Source organism: Manis pentadactyla, chromosome X (assembly GCF_030020395.1).
Source record: "Manis pentadactyla isolate mManPen7 chromosome X, mManPen7.hap1, whole genome shotgun sequence".
Taxonomy (NCBI): domain Eukaryota; kingdom Metazoa; phylum Chordata; class Mammalia; order Pholidota; family Manidae; genus Manis; species Manis pentadactyla.
In genome coordinates this window covers 32,248,177-32,271,203 of record NC_080038.1, presented here as the reverse complement: position 1 = coordinate 32,271,203, position 23,027 = coordinate 32,248,177, and the positions used below count along the sequence as shown (strand labels likewise).

The 23,027-nt window shown below is 38.9% G+C and overlaps 1 protein-coding gene across 1 annotated transcript in view; it reads right to left on the bottom strand.

Moving 5' to 3' along the window:
* Positions 1–12,659: 12,659 nt before the first annotated feature.
* Positions 12,660–23,027, bottom strand: part of XK (X-linked Kx blood group antigen, Kell and VPS13A binding protein) — a 46,221-nt gene continuing 35,853 nt past the window's right edge. The window contains exon 3 of the mRNA XM_036908993.2: positions 12,660–16,878. Within this exon, the coding sequence (XP_036764888.1) occupies positions 16,052–16,878 (827 nt within the window). The 3' untranslated portion in view covers positions 12,660–16,051. The remainder of the gene's footprint in view (positions 16,879–23,027) is intronic.

The following is a 23,027-nucleotide window of genomic DNA, read 5'->3' as shown; positions in this document are numbered from 1 at the left end:
TCTAAAAACAGCAGAATATACATTCTTTTCAAGTGTACATGGAACATTCTCCAGGATTACATGTTAAGTCACAAAATAAGTCTCAATAATTTAAGTAGATTGAAATCATATCAAGCATCTTTTCTGACCACAATGGTCAGAAATCAATTACAGGAAAAAAACTGGAAAAAAACACAAACATGGAGCCTAAACAACATGTTACTAAACAACCAATGGGTAAATAAAGAAATCAAAGAGGAAATTTAAAAAAAATACCTGGAGACAAACGAAAATACAATCATAACATTTCAAAAATCTTTGGGATGCAACAAAAGCAGTTCTAAAAGAGAATTTTGTAGTGATACAGGCCTACTCCAAGAAACAAGAAAAATCTCAACTAAACATCTAACCTTACACTCAGAGGAACTAGGAAAAGAAGAACAAACAACACCCAAAGTTAGTAGAAGGAAGGTAATATTTAAGAAAAGACTGGGAATAAATGAAATAGAGACTAAAAAAATAGAAAAAAAATCAATGCAACTAAGGTCTGGTTATTTGAAAATAAAGTTGATAAAACATTAGTGAGACTCATCAAGAGAAAAAGAAAACTCAAAACAGTAGAATCAGAGACAAATGAGAAGTTACAACCAACACCACAGAAATAAAAAGAATTATAAGCGATTACTGTGAAAACTTATATACAAGCAAACTGGACAATCTAGAAGAAATAATAAATTCCTAGAAACATACAATCTTGTAAGACTAAACCAGGAAGAAATAGAAAATCTGAACAGATGGATTATCAGTAATGAAATTGAAAAAATAATAAAAAACCTCCTAACAAACAGAAGTCCAGGGCCAGATGGCTTCACAGGTAAATTCTGCCAAATATTTGAGAAGTGCTAATAACAGTTCTTCTCAAACAATTCTAAAAAATAGAAGAGGAAGGAATGCATCTAAATTCATTCTACAAGGCCAGCATTACCCTGATACTAAAACCACAAAAAGACACTACAAAAACATAAAATTAAAGGCCAATAACCCCAGTGAACATAGATGCAAAAACCCTCAACAAAACGTTAACAAACTGAATTCAAAAAGACAGTGAAAGGATCATTCACTGCAGTCAAGTGGGATTTATTCTAGAGATGCAAGGACACAAACCAATTAACAAGATACACCACATTAACAAAAAGAAGGATGAAAACTGTATGATCATCTCAGTAGATGTAGAAAAAATCATTTGACAAAATTCATCACCCATCCATGAAAAAAACTCTCAACAAAGTGGATATAGAGGACACATATCTCAACATAATAAAGGTCATATATTACAAACCCATAGCTAACATCATACTCAGTAGTGAAAAACTATATGCAGATGATATGATCCTATATATAGAAAACCCTAAAGACTCCATCAAAAAAACTATTAGAACTGATAAATGAATTCACTAAAGTTGCAGAATACAAAATCAATATTCTGAAAAAGTAGTGTTTTTATACAATAACAAACTAGCAGAAGGAGAAATTAAGAAAACAATCCTATTCACAATTGTATTAAAAAAGAATAAAATACCTAGGAATACATTTAACCATGAAGGAAAAAGACCTGTACTCTGAAAACTATAAGGCATTGATAAAAGAAATTGAAGACAACACAAACAAATGGAAAGATACACTGTGTTCATGGGTTGGAAGAATTAATATTGCTAAAGTGTCCATAATACCCAAAGCAATCTATAGATTCAATGTAATCCCTATGAAAATGGAATTGTTTACAGAACTAGAACAAATAATCCTAAAATTTCTATGGAACCACAAAAGACCTTAAACAGCCAAAGCAATCTTGAGAAAGAAAAACAAAGGTAGAGGTATCATGCTCCCTGATTTCAAACTACACAACAGTGATAGTAAACAAAATAGTATAGTACTGGCACAAAATAGATCCAAGATTAATGGAACAGCATAGAGAGTCCAGAAGTAAACCCATGCTTATATGGTCAATTAATCTATAATAAAGGAGGCAAAAATATACAATGAGGAAAAAACAGGCTCTTCAACAGAAGGCATTGGAAACAGTGGGCAGCCTTATACAAAAGAATGAAACTGGACAACTGCCTTACACCATACACAAAAATAAACTTGAAATGGATTATAGACCTAAATGTAAGACCTGAAACCATAAAACTCCTCCTAAAAGAAAGCAGAGGCAGTTAACTGTTGGACATCAGTGTGAACATATTTTTTTTCTGATACATCTCCCCAGGCAAGGGAAACAAAAGCAGAAATAAATAAGTGGGACTACATCAAAGTAAAAAGCTGTGCACAAAAAAAAAAAGCTCTGCACAGTGAAGGAAACCATTAACATCAACAAACCAAAAAGACAACCTAATGAACTGGAAAATATTGTGTAAATGATATATCCAATAAGGAATAGTGGAACCACAAAAGCAATCCAGTAAGGGGTTAATATCCAAAATATATGAAACACATAAATTTATACAACTCAACACCAAAAACCAAATAATCCAATGTAAAAAATGAGGACCTGAATAGACATTTTTCCAAAGAAGACATACACATGGCCAACAGACACATGAAAAGATGCCCAACATCACTAATCATCAGGGAAATGCAAATCAAAACCACAATGAGTTATAACCTTACACTAGTCAGAATGGCTAGTATAAAAAAGACAAGAAATAACAAGTGTTGGTAGTATGTGAAGAAAAGGGAATCATCAAACACTGCTGGTGGGAATGTAAATAGGTGCATCCACTATAGGAAACAGTATGGTGTTTCCTCAAAAAATTAAAAATAGAAATACCACATGACTCAGTAATTCCAGCTCTTGGTATTTTTCCAAAGAAAACAAAATCACTAATTTGAAAAGATATGTGCACCTGTATGTTTATTACCACATTATTTCCAATAGCCAAAATATAGAAGTCACCAAAGTGTCTATCAATAGATCAATGGTACAGAAGATAAGGTATATACACAATAAAATATTACTCAGTCATAAAAAAGAATGAGACACTGCCATTCAAGACAACATGGAGGACCATGAGGGTGTTATGCCAAGTGAAATATGTCAGTCTTAGGAAGATAAATACCTTATGATTTCACCTATATGTGCAATCTGAAAAACAAAACAAATGAACATTCAAACAAACAAAACAGAAATAGACTCATAAACACAGAGAAAAAATGGGTGGTTGACATAGGTGAGAAGGGGGGCTGGGCAAAATAGGTGAAGGGGATAAAGAGGTACAAATTTCCTATTACAAGATAAATAAGTCATGGAGATGAAAAGTACAGCACAGGGAGTATAGTCAATAATATTGTAATATGTTTGCATGGTGGCAGGTAACCACACTTATCACGGTGAGCATTTCCTAATGTATATAATTTTTGAATCACTATGTTGCACACCTGAAACTAATATACTATTGTATGTCAAGTACACTTCAAAGGAAATATTTTTAGATAAAAGGTAAATGAGGAATATGCATCCGTTTTTTAGGGCTGACATTTATCGAATGTTTACCGAGTGCCAGGCACTAGTCTAAGTGTTGAATGTGCATTATCTTATTTACTCCTTATGAAATAGTACAACTGTAACCCCATTTTGCATTTGTGGATACTGAGGCACAGAGGGATGAAGGCACCTAGCCCAAAGTCACTCAGCAAGGAAGCAGCAGTGCTAAAATTTCAACCCAGGCAGTTTAGCACAAAGACCAAGACATTTATTTGAAATATAAAGGAAGCCAGAGATTGAATGTAAATTTAAAAGACAAGCATAAGCAAGTAGGGAAAGGAGGTGACTTAATAATAAAGACACAGAGATAATATATCTTTTCCCAACTGAATCCATTCACAAATATTTGCTGAGCCCCTACTCTGCTCTCCTTACTGAATTAGTCACTGTGGGGGCTGCAAGTCTGACATAGGACATGGTCCCTGCCTTCAGGGAGCTCGCAGTCAAGCTGGGGAATAAAACACAGGTGCAGGGTGCAGTCAAAAGGCAACATAAAATCACATCAACACATGTAAATTGTGCAGGGCTGAATGTAGGTGATGAACAGAAGAAATCAGGAGACAGTAATGAATGAGGCACACAAGTTGGGGTTGCAGCATTGTCCACACTAGGTTAATTGAAGTGTCTGGAATTCCAAAGAGCCTGAAGAAAAGGACTTGAACTTCACAGAGACCAGATTAAACACTGTTGGGAGGCCAAGCCTTATTGATTGATAATAAACACAATTGAGGTCCTCTTCCTGCCCATTTATTTATTGTACTCCAACTCCTTCCAAAAAACATTGCAGTAATGAGATCTCCTGGGCCTCCCATGTCAAAAGAGTATTTTCTTGCTGCTCTTCATTTTGTGTCTCCAGAGAGGAGAAGTGGGAAGCATGCACAGGGGAAGGGGCCATGTGGGGGGAGAAAAGAATTCAGTGGTTAAGAGCACAGATTCTGGAGCTAATCTAGACTCAAAGCCCTGGTTGACCTTGACAGCTGTGTGACTTTGAGAAAGTTACTTAACCTCTCTGTGCCTGTTTCCTCATTAGGTCATGCTCAGGATTAAGATGTTTTAATTCATATAAAGCACAGAGAACAGGGCCTGACACTCAGTAAACTGTTCCTATATAATTGTAATAAGAGTCATAATCATACCTTAAAATGCATACTAATGAAATTTTCTCTTTTGCATGTTTACATTGTCCCTTGTCACCCTGTCCCTAGTCACCCTGAGGCAGCATCTGCCTGGGATGGGGGAATCAAGGGATGTAATTTGGGCTAGAATTGGAGAGAGGAAGGTAGAATGTCCCCTCTTAGACCTCGAAGTAGGGAGGGTGGCAGTCAGAACCCTGGGTCTCGAAGGCCCTTTGAGACAGAAGCCTGGCAAGGGGCATATTCAATCGGCTGAGAGAACAGCAAAGGCTTAGAGGCTTTTGCTCCTCTTCCCATTGGTGACTGTCCGAGGGATACTTGCTCAGGGCCCCACCTGTTCACATGCTATCAAGGAGGAGGAAAGTTCCAGAAAGAGAGGGCAGGGACTAGCCCTCTTGTGTGGCCACAGGACCCAGAAGCCCAGCCTTGTCCAGGGGCAGTGGGATGCGTGGCTGAGGCCCAAAGCCTTCATGTCCCCTCTTCCATGTGGGGAACAGCCAGGTCCCTGGGCCCAAAGGAGTGGATGGCTCTGGGGCCTGCAGCTCACAGCAAGCCAAGGAAGGCCGCGCAAGCAAGCAGAGAACAGGCCCCACCAGCTGCAGACCTGGGAAGCAGGCAACAGCAGAACGCTAGGGCCGAGATGGCCCCAGGACCAGCCTCAGGCCTGAAGGTCCAGCTGCCTCTCTGTGGTGAGACACAGTCTCTCCCCAACACTGGGTGCCACCATCTTAGTACAGGAAGAGGCAGGGGAGGCATTCCGAAAGAGGGCATTTTAAGTCTAAGATGTCCAGCTATTCCACAGGCAATTCAATTTAGCAGAGACATCAAGATTAGTAAGTTTTTTTCATTTGTTTGATTTTGGTGCCAAGTGAGAATGCGGAATCACGAGGAAGTTCAGATCCATTCTAGAATATAAAGAAGCTACAGTTTATTTGAACATCTGAGCACAGTGCAAGGAAATCTGTGTTTCTGCTCCCTTTAGACAGATATATGTGATGAAAGATTCACTTGTGCTTAAGCCCCTTTGCTTATAAAGCAAAATTTCTGGAATGCTGGGGAGCCCAAGTGCACTATAGTCACCTGGGGAACTTAAAAACAACCCTGATGCCTGGGTCCCACTCCCAGACAGACATTACCATTTCATTAGTCTGGGGGTGTAGGCTGACATTGGAATTTTTTAAAGCGCCCCAGGTAATTTTAATGGGCAGCCAAGTTTGAGAACCACTATACAGAAAAACATTTTCCCCATTGCTCAGGACACTCTTTCTCAACACACAAATATAACAGTGAAGAGTTTTTACTGTAAATACCATTTCCCAGAAACAAGGGGAAGAAAATGCCATCTGAGGAGCAGACCTAGCTGATCAGGCATTTTTCTGGTTCACTTAACACGCTTCATAGAAAAGCTGGTCTTCAACATATCTATCCGCCCAGGTGTCTAGACCAGTGCTGTTCAATGTAACAAACTGCAGTGCCAGCCACATATGATATTTAAAAATTTCTAATGGCCACATTTAGAAATAAGTAAAAAGAGGTGAAATGAATTTTAATATCTTTTATTTAGCCCTATATATCCAAAAATATTATTTCAACATGTCATCAAATACAAAAATTGTTAATATTTCCCACTTTTTTCTACTAAGTCTGGGAAGTCTGATGTGTATTTTACACTTACAGCACATTTCAGTTTGAACTAGGAACGTTTTACATGCTTCAGTAGTCACACGTGTCTAGTTATTACCATACTGGACAGTGCTGGTTTAGACATCATGGCATTCCCTAATATTAGATGCTGAGTTTGTTATCTAAGGAGATGACATTTTAGCATAAAACTTATTTCCCTTTGGAAACATGTCGATGATATCAGGACATAATTCCTGGTTGCCCTGTCAAGTTACAAAGAGTCCTGCTTATCTGAGTATTTCTTTGGGACCTAATAGAAATCTTGCTTATCTGTTTCCTTTAGAATCAGTTCTCCAGAGAAAGTAAAGAATGAACTTAGTCTGAGAGGTGAATGTAAAGCAACCCCAAAGAGTTCTGAAACCTAAAAAGTGGGATCAACATTCAGGCAGAGGAATCAGGATCTTTTTCTTCTCCTGTAATCCATGGTACTAGGACAGATGTGTGACCCTGGCAACTGAGGAAGATCACTCTGCCTCCTTTTGCAACTCCTGGGACCCTCCCCTTACTCTAAGATGTCCAGAGCCAATTGGTCAGATTTCAGGGCCAGGATTAGTCCACATTAAGCCCTCTGTAGGTGAAAGATGTGCTCTTTGGAACAGGTAGTTGAGTTTTACCTCGGATTGGTCTTGTAATTCCAGGAGTTGAGTATTGACAGTGAAATACGTAAGGTAGTTCTTAGAGTCTGCTGTTAAACGTTCCAGCCAGTTCAACCTTTCTAATGTGGGTCAAAGGGTCTTTCCAGACATAGGAGACCAGCTAACTAGAGTTCTGCATTGGGGTTGGAGAGATAATAAAACATTTTGCTTCTTTCTCAGGAAGCATGTCCTTGGTGACTTTTAAGAGAGAGGTGGATGGTCTGAGTAGGGATTGAAGTCTTTCTTGTTCCCAGGCCCGACAGCATCCAGCATCATGTAACTAGGACCCCTTAACCAAACTGTCTTCCTCCACAATGTGAGCAGTCAATAGTCTCCCTCCTAAAATATCAGTTGAAGAAAATATTATTTTCCAATTTAACTATGTAAGCAGTGTTAACATTTTTGGTCCAAGGAACAAAAAATAAGACTTGATAAACCAGGCTCTAGGCTCAGAGGTGCTCTAACTTATTAGCTGGCCTTGGGTTAGGGGTATCAGTTTTTCCAGGAAAAGATGAGTGGCCCTGGGAGCAAATATTGTTGTAGAATGGGATTTCAACCAGAGTTCTTGCTTCTGGGATCCTCATGGTTTCAGCCCAGCAGCCCCCTATGGCTCTTCAGAGCACAGCTACCATACTAGGAACTGTGGAGAGCACCCTGCCTCAGCCCTAGCCTGATGCCCCTAGAGAAGCAACCCCTCCCCACTGAGTAAGGGCTGCCCTATGCACGCTCCTGTCCTTCCTACCAGGGCACCCCAGGAAATGCCACCAGGCTTGCTTCCCCCCAGTTTCTGACATCAGCCTGACTTAAGCACATCTGCAAATGGGGCAAAGTTCAGGAGTCAGGAGAACCTAGCGATTAAACACTTGCGCTTTGGCACCAGACTACATTGGCCCTGAATTCCAACCCTGCTATACTTACTGTGCTACCACAGGGAGGTTTCTTTATCTCACTGGTCTCAGCTTTCTTTTCTGTAAAATGGGAAAACCTGTAGTAACTGCTGCATAGGATTGTTGTGAGGAATTAAAGTGATCATGGGTATAAGACACTTAATACCTGGCTCATGTCAACACTGCCATTTCTTCTCCCTCTCACATTGTGGCCCCCGATCGCCTCTCCAATCTCACCTCTCCCATGATCCAGCAACACTAGCCTATGGTCTACTTCCTGGTTATTAATGTTCTTTCTACTCACTCCAGACTTTTCCACATGCAGCCCCCTTTACCAGGAACATTCTTCTCACTGCTTTCACCAGGCAAATGCCCACTCATGCTTCAGATCTCAAGTAGGAGCGGAACAAAGTTTTATGGGGCCTGAAACTTAGTTTGGTTTGGGGAGAGGCTTGGGGAAAAATGAGTTAAAAATTAGGTACAAAGTGGAAGAATATTCAGAATGAAAAGGAAATCACAACAAATTACTGGTATCGTAGATATTCAAGTCCCTTCCCTCCATGATCTCTTTGGACAATGTGTCAGAAATGCTTAGTAGATGTGCTTCCCAATAGTCTCCTGACGTCTCCTTGCCACCTAGAACATGCTAAAACTCCCAGCATTCACTGGGGGGCCTAAGGTTTAAGCTTTATGAACTTCAGGGTAAATTCATGTCTGGTCTCAGCTTTTATGCTGCTTTCCCTATGAATCTTCTCTCAACCTCCAAGAGCAGATCTGGGCTACTTACCTGTGTCCCTTGGACCTCCTGGGCATACTCCTATCAGATTTCTTACCTCTGTGTTGAAATCACCAAGTTGGGTGTCTGCCTCTTCAAATAGATTGATTTCTGGAAATCAGAGGTAGTTTCTCGCTCACCAGACTACCCTCAGTGCCTAGTCCAGCACCTGGCCCACAGCAGCACTCTTTAAGTATCTGGTTTTCTCCCTCTAACTTCTGGGGTGCCTGATTCTTCAGACCTAAGAGGAACTCTCCCACCCCCCTGCTCCTTCTAGATGCCCACAGCTCTACAATTTCAATGTTGTGACACTAAACCACCCCACTAGGAGGCATTCTCACAGGCTAATTGGGTATAATTGCCACTATTTGTTCAATATGTGACTTCTTCCAGAGGGACATATAATGAATGAGGAAATGAAGTATGAGATTTTTTTTTTTGGAAAGAGGGGCTAGGGACCATTTGTACCCTTCTCCAGTTCATCAGCTTAGCTGGGTCTTTATTTTCAAAAATGTCAATGAAAGACACTAGAGGTTACCCAGCAAATTACTGTTTCCCCCACTCATCTCTTGCAGAACCTTATTTTTGTGGCTGTTCTTTCTCCCATAAGCTAAGGGATGGTGGCACCTCTACCAGCCCCAAGGAGTGAATGCTGTGTAGTCAAAGAAACCATGGCAATTCCATTCTCTTTGCCAGAGACAGCTTTAGAAGTGGGGATGGGACTCAACCCCAGTCAGTAAGAAATTTGGGGAATTGTTGTGGGTGCTGGGTGGCTTCTAGGAAAGATTTTCCCCCTAAAATAACATACCCAAAGGGAAATCTCCTTTCTAATTTTGGATTCAGTTGTGTAAATGTGACACCTGGAGCACAGGTTGCCATCTTGCAATCATAAGGAGACAAGCATGAAGATGAAGCAACAGGCTGAAGATGGCAGAAAGGAAGCTGGAAAGCCTCCAGGGCCTGAGGCTGTTTGGCCTCCTGGAATCTAGAATCATCTCTCTCCAAACTTCTTTTTACTTCACATAGCAAAATCCTGTTGTTTAAGCCACTTTTAATCAGGTGTTCTACAAACTATAGCTGAAAGCACCTTGATATAGTTTCTAATATGACCAAAGAAGAGAATTGGGTGGTGAATTGAAGAATATGGAGAAATCACTTCATTATTTTGATGGTTATTATGCTAATAATACGTTTATTCGTGCTTTGAAATTGTAAAAGCATTTTAACTTGATGACATACTTTGTGGGAAGGTAGATCACTTAATTTTTGAAGAGAGAACATTCACATTACATTATCAAAATAAAAATATTTTCCCATCTCTTGAATCCTGCTGGAAATAAGAGAAGCCAAGAGATATGCATGTGAAAAATTCTCATTTTAAAAGGAAAAGAGTATACTGTAAGTACATGTGAGAAAATATTCCAGCAGAGGAAAAAGCCATCTAGGGTAGTAGTTTCCAACATTTCATTACAAAAGCAGTCTTTTAAGGTTGCCTTCCGCATGATAGTCATGGAATTTTTAACACCTGTTCATGGTAAGGGTTGGGAGATAATGATGAAGTTATTTTAAATACAGCGACACTTTTAATCAGTCCTGTATCACTCACAACAGTATACCCATTGGTTTGAAAAATAATTGCACAAGTGTGCGTCAGACATCTCTAGTTAGTATACAAACATCTCTAGTTAGTGGAGAGGAGTCCAGTGCCTCTCCAATTCTTGGAGGTCTGCAACCCTACAGCTGGGCACCACTGTTCTAGAAGGTTCTGCCACTCCATTTAAGAAGGTCACCTTGTTGAAAAACTCTCCTCTTCAAAGGGGTGGTGGTGGGGATGATCTTATAGCACCACTGCAAAAGAGAATTTCTAAATCCTGTTTCGTTTCTTGAGTGCTATGGCTCCTGAAAACCTGACTCATTATCTGTAGAGTTTAAGTAATTAAAATAGGAAGCCAACTGACAACGAATTAAACTATGCATAATGCAGATGTCTAAGGAGGGTGATATTCCCAGGGCTCGAAGCAAGCTCATCAGCCTTCAATCAGGAACTCATCATTCAGAAAGAGAGAATTAATTCAGGATGGGAGGCAGGGAGGGAACAGAAACACAGACAGAATTATAAAATCTATCCGGATGACTCTCTCCTTGCGAGGAGGCAAACCCTGAAACCGCTTCACAGAGGTGTATGCCACAGCTGAGTCTGGGTGAGAAGTTTTCTGACACAACTTGCTGCAAAGGGATGCTACTGCATACTGCTCTATACTCCTCAAAGATGCTCTGGGTCCCCTGATAAAACCAACACTGTTTTGGAACAACTTGGCCTAATAATTTCCAGAGAAACCATGCTGAGAGGGTGACAAGGAGGCGTGAGGCATTCCCTCGGGCAGGCTTCTGCAGCAGACACAGCTTCTTAGAAGGTTAGGGACCTAGTCTGATAGGGTTTGTTGTGTGCTGGGTAAGAAGGAATTGAGGGTGTTTCTGAATTCCCAGCTCTGTACAAATCTATGCTGCTTAGAAGTGCCTTTTTTTGAATAACAGAAAAGGCTCAAAACGTTACTCATTTAATTACAGTATATTTTTGACATTTCTGAGCTCTTTCCCATTTGGAAGATATTCATAGAGAATGCAGTCTCCTGGAAAGGGGATACCCAGAGAAATATGGCCATAGAGGAATAATCTATACATTTCCCTCATTCCCTTCCTAATCTTTACAAATTTGAGCCTAAATGCTATAAAACACAACTATCACAAACTATCACAGGGGGAGCGGGAGGGGAGGGGAGTGAACTACAGGCTCACATATTAAGCAGCAAATATTTGATAACTAAAATGGTTATCTATGAAAAAGAATTACCGTTTACCAGTAAAAATTCCAAATTTATGGTTTTAAGCTATTAGTCATACTGAGAACATGCATGTTTTCTTCAAATAGCTTTTCAAAATCTGTTTCCCCAGCATTCATAACTAGTTAAAATATATTCATAACTTTAAAGAAAAAGAACCTCATAGAGGAGAACTTAGTAGATTCACATTGTTGAGGAAGTTTTGTGAAAACAAATGAAGAGGTTGGCACAATTGTTAAATGGAATATGGGCTCTAGATTAGATACTAGTATTGTATTCATGTTAAATTTCCCAAATTTGATCATTATACTGTGGCTATGTAAGAGAATGCTTTTGTCATGAGGAAATACATACTGATGTATTTAGTAATAAAGGGGTGAAAGAGAGAAAGTGAGAATGATAAAGGAAACATGGCAAAATGTTAATAGTTGAATTGAATCTGGGTGAAGGATATGAAGGAATTCCTTGCACTATTCTTGAGGCTCTTCTATTTGCTCAAAATTAGTTCAAAATAAAACCTTTACAAGCACAAAATGAAGTCATTTTAGACTGACCTATTTAAACACTGTATTTGTTGACACTGGGTTTTCTCAAGAGGTTGATTTTACACCAAGAGCTCTCTTTCAGAGACTTATCCTATAGTTAAGTCTTTCTAAATTGCAAGGTCACCTTCCGAAGAAAAGGAATTATTGAAACAATCCATGTCTATATCATGCTCTGAAATAACCCCTTTAATAAATGGTATTTTTTCCAACCACTGATCATCATTTACATTTGACTATTTGTTTATGTTACTATCAAGTCACCCCTTCAGTATTTTATATTTATGAGACAGTATACTATTTATGTTTGTCTAGATTAGATTTACATTGCCTCTCTTTTTGTATCCCACACAGCAATCAACAGACAGCTGAGCAGAATCGTAGTATCCAGCAGTGCAGCTTTAACAAATGGAGTCAATGCTTACAAAACAATCAGAGGAGATTCCATGGACTGTTAGTGTCTCTCGCAAGGCAGAATTCTAGCACTCTTAAATTTCTCTTCCTATAGAAGGAATTTCCAGGTGAGGTTACAAATCCGTAATTAACCACAACAAAACCATTTTCAAACTTCTATTTTTAAAATAGTCCCTGAAGTAAAAAAGCCGTGAAAGGACTTTGTAAGGAATGTAGAAATGCAAGGAGAAATTGAAAATTAATTTATTATAAGAAGAAACCATAAACGATATTTATTAGAGTCAATGGCTGCAGAGAAACAGCCTGCAAAAGCTCACATCCACAATTTACTGGCTGAGAAGTACTGACACATAAACTCATAACCATAGCACTAATGTTCTAAGGTGGTTTCCAAGGAAATGATGTATTTGACAATTTTAATGTTTATTTTCCCATTTACAAGGCTGAAAAGATCAAATCCATATTCAGTTAAAGTCTAGCAGGATCACACGTTCAAGTTGTAAAGCACAATTTCTAAAAGATGCTACTATGTCTTTTAGAAAAGACGACAGATATAAAAAATGATAAATTCATTTGCCATTAAAAGCCGTTTCTCAGATTTCAGTTGGTCTTTTTCCTCCAAGTACCACATGTTTGGGTGCTAATTTTTTTTGGGTATCATTAATCTACAATTACAAGAAGGACATTATGTTTACTAGGCTCCCCCTTCACCAAGTCCCCCCAACAAACCCCGTTACAGGCACTGTCCATCAGCGTAGTAAGATGCTGCAGCATCCCTACTAGACTTCTCTGTGTTGTACAGCCCTCCCCGTGCCCCCCACACACATGCTAATCATAATGCCTCCTTTGTTTTTCCCCGCCCTTATCCCTCCCTTGCCACCCATCCTCCCCAGTCCCTTTCCCTTTGGTAACTGTTAGTCCATTCTTGGGTTCTGTGATTCTGCTGCTGTTTTGTTCCTTCAGTTTTTCTTTGTTCCTATACTCCACATATGAGTGAAATCATTTGGTACTTGTCTCTCTCCACCTGGCTTATTTCACTGAGCATAATATTTGGGCACTAATTTTTGAAAGAAACTGATGGTAAGAGAAGGGCACTGAAGAGTTCTCTCTAAGAGTAAAGACCATTTACACTTGCCCTTCTGTAAGGCCAAAGGCCAACATATTCACTCAAAACACTCTTGTGGATGACACTACATGTTTCTTTTCTAACAGTAAAAAAACAATAATAATCTGTTTATGGACTTGAATGACTATATTAACAACTACTTAAATATGCATGACATTTTAAAAATTTTTTCAAAGCATTTCCACAACTATTATTTAACTGATCTTTCCAACAACCTTGTGAGGTAGGCTGGGCAAATATATCATTCAAATTTGGTGGGCGAAGAAACTGAGGTATAGAACAATTAAGTAATTCGTAGGGCTGGACAGGGAGATGCCAATCTCTATACTGCACTGTCTCCAGTTATGAGTCCAAACATGTTTAATGATCTTATCTTGACATGTTTTGAGGGAATACTTCACCTCCATATAGCCAAATAATGACTCAGTTGGAGCAGCTGTCATGACAAGTTATGGCATGTAATTAATTAGACAAAGCACTGAGAGTTTTAAAAATTGGAATTATAATTGAAAAACACATTTTAACTCTCATTGCAGAGGAAATTTGCTAATTTGTCTTTAGGGCAACCTAGCTCTGTAGTCTGAACTGTAACTTTGCCACTGCAGAGGTAAAATAAAAATCATTTTAGAATAAAAATTCTCAGTTCACCATGTCTTAAGTATTCAACATGCAGAAAACAAGCAGTGGTTTCTCTCTCCCAAAATGAATGGCTATACATGGCCTCAAACCAGGAATATCTATATATCAAGGGTTAAAAGATGACAAAATATCCAATTTAATTACCAAACCTCTTATCCTTAGAAATGTGGCCTATAAATGGGCTTTGGCATTCTGATAAACCATCACTGTGAGTTTGGTTTGGGATTACTCAAGATGCTGACCTATCTTTGGTACTAAAATGATTTAGAATGTATTTGAAGGCTCAGATTTTATAATGGTTCTTGAGAGAGGCTTCTAAACCAAGGATAGGAAGTACCAGGCTCTCCATCTCTGTCTACTTCTGACTATAAACTCCTGTTCAAACTTAAAATTTTTAACTTGTCCCCTGACAGACTGGCTGTTAGAAACCAGATGGTTCAGAAAGTTTTGCTGTTAGGAGTCCTTAGGCTGTCAACCCTGACTGGTCTGCAATGTCCAGCTTAGTCAATGACAGGTCACCAGTTTCCAGGTATTTCACTATTAAGGTTTTTATGGTAGAAGTCATGGCACTAGATCCAGGCATTTTCCTAAGACAATTGAGGATATGCTACACAATCCTTTTAGGAAACAAAGAGGGCTCTAGATTACAGGAGAAATTAACTGAAGATAAGAGAATATACTAGGATAAAATTGGAGCTCTTGTTCAAATTAACTCATGCCAAATGAAAGTGCATATAGTTAAAGACAAAAATCTTTTGGCCATTTCATCTCTTTCTATATTTTAAATTTTTCTGAAGTCAATATCTAATGGACAGGGAAACGCTTTTCCTTCAAATAATGAAAATTCAAATGCCCTATATACCTGTACTAGGTGAGAGAGTTTTGTGGAGTTTTCAAGAAAATTTAAGTTAACCAAGGTAACTCTTGTTTAAAATTTTCCTGACAGTCAAGGAAGAAAGAAGTGAAGATTATGAGTTTTATTTTCTTCCTTCTTAACAAGGCAAATTCTAGCAATTCTACTGGAAATTTCTCAGACTTGCAGCACAGGACTGAACCTTGAAAGGTTTAAGCCTACCTTCCAGCAGATCCATCCTGAGAAAGTAAGAGTTGAGCTTATAAAACCCTACCTCATTTTGATGTTTTAACAACCTTTTGATTCAGAACTTCTTTAACATATTGAAGGAATACAACTTTCCTAAAGTCCTAGGGCTTCCAGAATACTACATCCATGGATTCTGGGGAATTAAATCTCCAAATCTAGACTTTTAAATCAATTAGAGATAGCAGGCCAAGATGACTACAGTTGGTTATGTACCAAGAGCCCTAATGAGATGAAAATGGAAGATCTATCTATTCAAAAGCCAAACTTGAACAGCCCTCTCTGGAAACTCTGACAGGAATGATGCTGCTGATAACAAAACCCCAGTTACCTCTGCTCATCAGAACAGCTCTTGGGCGAAAACTACATTTGGGGGTAATAAAACATTAGGCTATCTAGACCAGCAGTCCAGAAAACTAGAAAACAAGAAATCCCCTGTCCTCAAACTAACCTGATGGATCTAACCAGCCCAACTCAGATATCATGTGTACTTCATCAGTGAAAAGGCCAGTGACACCCAGGACAGTATGGTCAACTGGAATGGTGGTGCCTTAGGCTGCCCCTCCAACACTCAGGGGTTTTCCTGGCTTCTCTTCATAGTTTCCACACACCCAAGAGCTCTCTAAAGGGGAGCAACTCACAAGGAGTTGAGAGCTAATTTCCTGCTTTGTTAACTGTGCAGGGCTCATCACTTGTGAAGAACAGGGATCAACGAAGAAAACAGTATGTCTGTACCCCAAGAGGCTCAGGTCCTATTAAGCAGGGCAGAGCTCATCAGTAGTGAAGATCTGGCTGGGCACAGAACTTACTTTACTGCTAGAAGGTGTCTCATCTCTACCTCCGGGTAACCTTATATCTGTCTTTGCTACAGACTCACAGGGTTTCTGCTGCCTACAGTTGCAGCAAACATACTTTAGCCACCTCTGAAAGCCATCAGAAACACTGGATGAAAAGAGCTTTTTGCAAGGATGGAAGAACTGATAGAATACAAGCATGAATAGAATGGCTGTGCAGTACCCAATGAGCAACTGCAGAATCAACAGAGGTGCACACACATACATATAGATGTCGGTCTTGTAAAAATACCACACGAGGAGGAGGAAGGCGTTCTCAATGAATCTCAACATGTAATACACCAGTAGCCGGTACCAGTTCTGGGACTTGCTGATGAGGTCAGGGCTGTTGATTTTCAGCTGCACAGCTGACCAGCAGAACATGTTGATACCAGCATAGAGAAAGGTGAGGAAGCACAGCACGATGGTGGTGCCCACCCGACTGAAGGCCTTCTCAAAGTTCTCAGGGAATGGGGAGCCACTGCACCAGAAGAGGATCCAGGGATAGAAGAAGAAGCTGAAGAAGTTGATGAGTATGACCATCACCACCCAGGCCTTCAGGACGGAGGTAAAGAGAACCAGGACAATGACACGAGTGGCAATCTCAAAGCTCCTCCAGAGGAAGATACAGACATAGGCCAGAGGCTTCACTTTGACCTCATATTCATCATACTTAATCTTGATGGCTAGGATGTTGCAGCGCAAGGCTCCGTACACAATGGACAACAGGGATAGGATCATGAAGAGACCTGGGGAGAGAAGAGAAAGAGCACTGTCGAGTCCCACTTCCATGAAGAATCCTCCTGTGGCAGTCCCTTTACCCATATTCTTTGGACCCTTCTGTTTTATGTGCACAGAATGACTTCAAGCTGTCAGTACCTGCTCACTATACCTGAGGGCTTTTTCTGGGGCTGCAGAAGGCTATTTGGCCCAGGTGCTGGGCAGGCTGAAGTGCTAGGGAGCTAATGCCCCCAGGGGAGCCCCCAATACCCCAATTTTAGCCCTGATAAGAGTTGGAATATAACTACCTTAGCTCTCCCACCCCTTGGGTAGGATATAACTCTGAGATGTGTGCTCTATACTATTTACTGGTGTTGCCTCACAGGATTACTTTCTAGTGGCCCATAGTGACAGTTGGCTAGTAAGACTCCCTTTATTGGCTGCCTTCCCTTCCCTGTCTCATTTCCCTTTTCCCATGCTCCTTATACCTTCCTCCAAAAGTACATCCATGCAAACCTTGCCTCAGGGTCTATCCAAGAGTCAACTGAAACTCAAACACCTTCCTGACCCCATCTTGCTCTGTCTGAACATGTAAAGTCCTTTACATAGTGTGTTTTGTTTCCTCAATTAGCTTATAAGCTCCTAAGGAGTCAAGAGTGACTGTGTCTGATATTTCTTCTTGATGCCCTCAACATATACCAGTATTAAGTAAACAGAAGTTACTTCATAATAAATTGCTCAGGGAGTTCCTATCTGCAGGATCTTTTAAATTTATATACTGACTACAGAATGATCCCTTTTATTTACTCTTCAGTTGTATTGTTAAATTCTGCAGATTGCTGAAGAAATGAGAACCTGTTAACTGTCAGTCAATTTGTCTTGAGCTGAAAGGCCTTAGTATTACAAGAAGTCTAGCTGTTTATTTCTTAACATAAGTTATGGCTAATGGGTTTATCCACTTTATACAAAGCAGCAGTTTGGGGGGACAGGATGTGGCTCATTTAAATGGAGCATGCTACTGTGTTCAAGAATATGACACTGTTGGCTGTGAGTTCTATTCTAAGAAATGTGCTGCCAACCTATAAGCACAAACTGTGTGGTCTAAACTGAAATATAATCATTTACTACAGACTGCCACCACCACCACATATTAGAGTAAAGAGGGACAGGAGGTAGGGCTTGGAGTTAGGAACCAAGTCTAGCTCTGGTTTTACTCTTCTCACCAGGATATACTGGGGAAATGGTAATCTCTCTGGGTTCTGTTTTCTCACCCATAAAATTGAGATGAGAATACATTCCATGTCTGCTTCTTAAAATGCAGTACTTATGTAACATAATTGTTTTTAACTAGATGTATAATCTAAAATGCATATGAATAAAGGGTTTTTTTCTTAAGTTCTGAATCAGTGGAAAAACATCTATATTTGGTAGGCATAAAAACTCTGAAGACTTGGTACTTATTTGCCTGGGAGAAGCTCAGTTTTACTCAAAGCATCAACCTTTCTCATAGTCTTTTGGCACTGATTTAAATCATCGATATCATTCACTGAAAAGATGGCTGTCTAGTAATCAAATTTAAGAGATATAAATACTATCACAGGAATAGACTGAGAAATAATTGGACTAAGTTACTTTTTTCTGAGAGGCTAATTCAGTGGAACATTGTAAAGCAGTACATATTTATAATATATTTCATGTGTATGATTACAAAGTTGTACACCCTAAGGATCTAGTATTGAATCCTTTTCTTTTAGTCCTTATGTTCTTCCCACTGTAGAAAATTACTTCAAATGCAGATGAGCTAAGCATAAATGATTAAAATGTAAGTTACATATTCATACACATGCAGTATTTTACATTGTTATATTTATGGTACTTCAACTCCAAGTTATTTATTACTTTTAATAATACAATGATGCAAATAATTTTTTAAGCATTTTTCTTTTTTTCTCTTGTTGGGCCAATTATTTCCAAATTACATCTTTTATGTATCACAGACAGAGAGGGGGCCAGGAGGAGAGATATACTTGGGAGACAAGAAGCTTGTACAAAACGCTTGGAATGTACACTTCTACCACTAGAATTAAGCTCTTATCCAACCAATGGCTAGGATAATGCTCATGCAAATACCTACCTATTCAGACTTAAATGGAGAAAAGTTCCCTGACACCATTTCCCAACCTTATCTTCCCACAGTAAACACAAAAAGAGATCAGGTGGCAGTCCCACCCATTTAAATGGTACTTTATAGAAGTCTAACATCATCTAATAATCTTATTCTCATTTCCTATGAGTGTGTATGAGGGGGCGGGGGGGACATTTTGCTGTTTTCATTTTTATTAGAAGGCAAGACATCGTTTTAAGCAAAGCTTAAAGAAAAAGGCTTTGGCAATATTCCAAACTCTTGCCACACTTATAAAGCTTTCTCCCACTCAACTGCAGCCAAATGAACTTCTTCCAAATGAACTCTCTTCCTATTTCACAGAGAAATTGTTACCAGGCATGAATTTGCTCATTTCCTGACTTGACACCAAAAAGTTAATCTCTATGTTAAATGATGAAGACTATTTTATATTTTATTCTCCAGGATTCCTCTTAGGAAGGGAATTCTATTTGTAGGACAAGGAGAACAGTTTTTCTGTTGTTTCGGAGATGAGAGCAGCTGCTCCCAAGATGGAGGATGGTGAATCGCTGCTCTCTGTGACTACTCTTCATGGACACTGGATCTTCAGTAATTCACAAAATCCTTGGGTGGAATAGATTTTTCAAAAAAACATTAGTGAATGACTTCAAGGGAGGAAATGAGGTAGCCTGAAGGGATATGGAGTGTAGTGGCAGAGGGCAACTGGAGGAGTTAGCACCGAAAGCTTCTAGAAATTGGAATTTTAACCAGATTTCTGAGGGGCAGTGATTTTTACCCTTTTTTCTCAAATCAGTAAACAAAGTGTCTTTGTTACTATCTGGAGCCAGGATCTCCACCTGTACTACACTCTATCACTTCTCTCCTTGTCAAAAATGTTCCATCAATTAATGTCTTTCCCTTCTAAATTTCTGACTGCTCTCTGTATCTTGGCTCTTTTTCCTGAGTGTATGAATATGCCTAAATCAGCTGCATCTGAAAACCCATCCTTCACTAGGAAATATGTACAAAATTGTTAAAGCTGTGTGATAGATACATGGAAATTCATTATAATATCCTCTCAATCTTTTTGTATATTGGGAAGTCTCTATAACAATGTTATAAGGAAGGAAAGAAGAAAAGGAAGGAAGGGAAGGAGGGAGGGAAAGAAAAGCAGGAGGGAGGTAGAGAAGACCCTTCTCTTCATCTTGCGCCTCCTTCTACCTCTACATTCTTTCGGACACTTTTCAGTCAACCCTCCAGAGTTATCTGTAATCAAAACACTCACATTCTAATCCTCAATTCTTTGCTGTCTGGATTCTGATCTTGCTCCTTCCCGATCTCTCTGTAACACTTGATGTTATTCATTCCCATCTTCTCTAAACTTTTCCTGTAGAAGTGATCAAATCATTGATCAAATCATTTTCTCCTAATCACCCTCTCATTTTCCTTGCAGCCTCTTCTCAATTTCATTCATAGGCACATCTTTCTCTTCCACTCAGCAACCATGGTTTTATTTTCTCCTATCCCAGGGCTTACCAGATTTCTCTTCCTCCTAGATATCTTACAGGTACCTAAAAAAAATGCCAAACAACCAAACAACCAAACAACAATAAAACAAAACCAAAAACCAAGATGGAACAAAACTTATATTTCCCTGATATCCCATATATGGGGTTATATGGTAACTTTATGTTTAATTGTTTAAGTAACTGCCAGACTGTTTTCCAAAGCTAATGCATCATTTGGAATTCCCACCAGCAACGTATGTGGGTTCCAATTTTTCTACATCCTCAGCAATATTTTTATTATTATTAACTTGAATTTTTTATTTTTTCATTCTAGCCATCCTAGTGGGTGTGAAGTGGTATCTTGTTGTGACTTTGATTTGCATTTTCCTGATGACTAATGATATTAAGCATCTTTTCATGTGCCTACTGGCCTATGTATATCTTCTTAAGTTGTTTTTGGTTCTTAACTATGGAACAAACTCATAACAGATTTCACATTGTCCCATATGTATCCCAAAAAGTTTTCCAGAATTCAAAGGCCAGATCTGCACAAATAATTTAAGATATATATTAGTCTTACCCACAACCATCAATGAGCATTTAAAATGAAAAAAAGTATAGTTCTATCTTTTCATGTTTTTTTAATTACCTAAGAAAAAAGACATCAAAATGCAAAAAAGAGAATTTTTATGCTGGCAATGGCATTTATTTTGGTCCAGTATTTCTGCCAAGAACCACTGGACAAACATCTGTTCAAAGGCATTAGAAATCTACCAAAGCAGTGAGTACTTCTGGGGCCAAGATCTCAAAGAGAAGAAAAGTCCCAGGAGAAAATTCTGAAGCTGCTTTATCCCTCAAGACATTTGCCTGTAAAATAGTGGCACTAAGAGGCTAAAAATCTGAACACAGCTTTCAATAGTCTCTCAAAGCAGGTAGGCATGGAAGCAAATATTGACATTCTGGCCCTCTAATGGTCCTGGTATACACCCAGAGCTTTCTGGTGGGACCCCAAAGGATTAGACGCTAGGAATGTGGGTGAACAGAAATAGGTAAACCCTCACAAAGATTAAAGTACAGATTTGAACAAACTCAAGTTGTGATTGAATCGAATTGATCTGTGCTAGACCATTTCCTGCTATAAACAAAAGTAAAATCTTCCTAGAGAGAAATAACTCATCCAGAGTCTTAAATTATCTCTATTTTTTAGTACACATATCTGACATTTAGTTAAAAATTACATGGCATGCCAACAACAAAAACCGAACAAAATCCAAATAAAAATAGATAATAAAAACAGACCCACAGGAGATACAGATAGTGGAATTATCTGACATGGACTTAAAAAGTATCTGTATGTACTATGTTCAAGAAATTATATGACAAAATAGAGAATTTATCAGAGGCTGGAAACTAGAAACTCAAATGAAAATTCTAGAACTGAAAAACATAGTGCAATTAAGAAATCAACAGATGGTTTTAACAGATTAGAAATAGATATAAGGACTTTTAGCACTAAGTAGAAGGCAAATCAGAAGAAAATGAAGAAACAAAAAGCATTACAGACTTATGGGAAAGCAAAAATATCAAAGAGAGAGAGAGAGAGAGGAGAAAAATAATGGGTCAGAAGCAATACTTAAAGTGATGCTAAGAATTTTCCCAAACTGCTAAAATATCAAATTTAACCCCAAGTAAGATAAATACAAATAAACCGCTACTAGGAATATCATGTTAAAATTGCTCAACCCCAAAGTCAAAGTGAAAACCACAAGAAGCAGTTAGAAATAACAAAACCAGATTAACTTCCAAGGAGTAACAACAAGAACACCTGGCATCTCAACAGAAACAATGGAAGCCAGAAGACAAAGGAATGATAACCTCAAAGCGGGAAGAAATAACCAGTAATACAGACTTGCACACCCAAAGATGAAAGTAAAAGAAAAACATTTTATGACAAAACCAAAATGAGGGAATTTGTTGCTAGCAGAGCTGCTCTGAAGAAAATACTAAAGGTACTATTTCAGGCCAGCAAAAATGATCCCACATGGAAGCATGAAGATATATGAAGGTCTGAATAGGGTCCAAAAAGATAAATACAACTCAATTGTTATAATGGGCAAAAAGACTTGAACAATAACTTTATACACACACACATCCATATCAACATGTCCACTAAAGTTACAGAAAGGAACTCAAGCTTGTTAATCATCAGGAAATACAGAGTCAAACGAGACACTGCTACATACCCACTATATTACTAAAAGTAAAACCACGTGCTGACAAAGATGTGGAACAACTAGAACTCTTACACACTGCTTGTGTAATGTCTCTTGGGACTCTTACACACTGCATTGTGTAATGCAGTTTCCACTAAAGCTAAACATAGGCATTTCCTATGGCCCAGAAATTCTACTCCTGAGTATAGATGTAAGAGAATTGCATATATATGTATACTAAAAAGCACATACAAGGATATTTTCAGCAGCATTATTCTCAATAATCCCAATCTGGAAATAGCTTAAATATTAATCAAGAGAAGAATGTATCAATT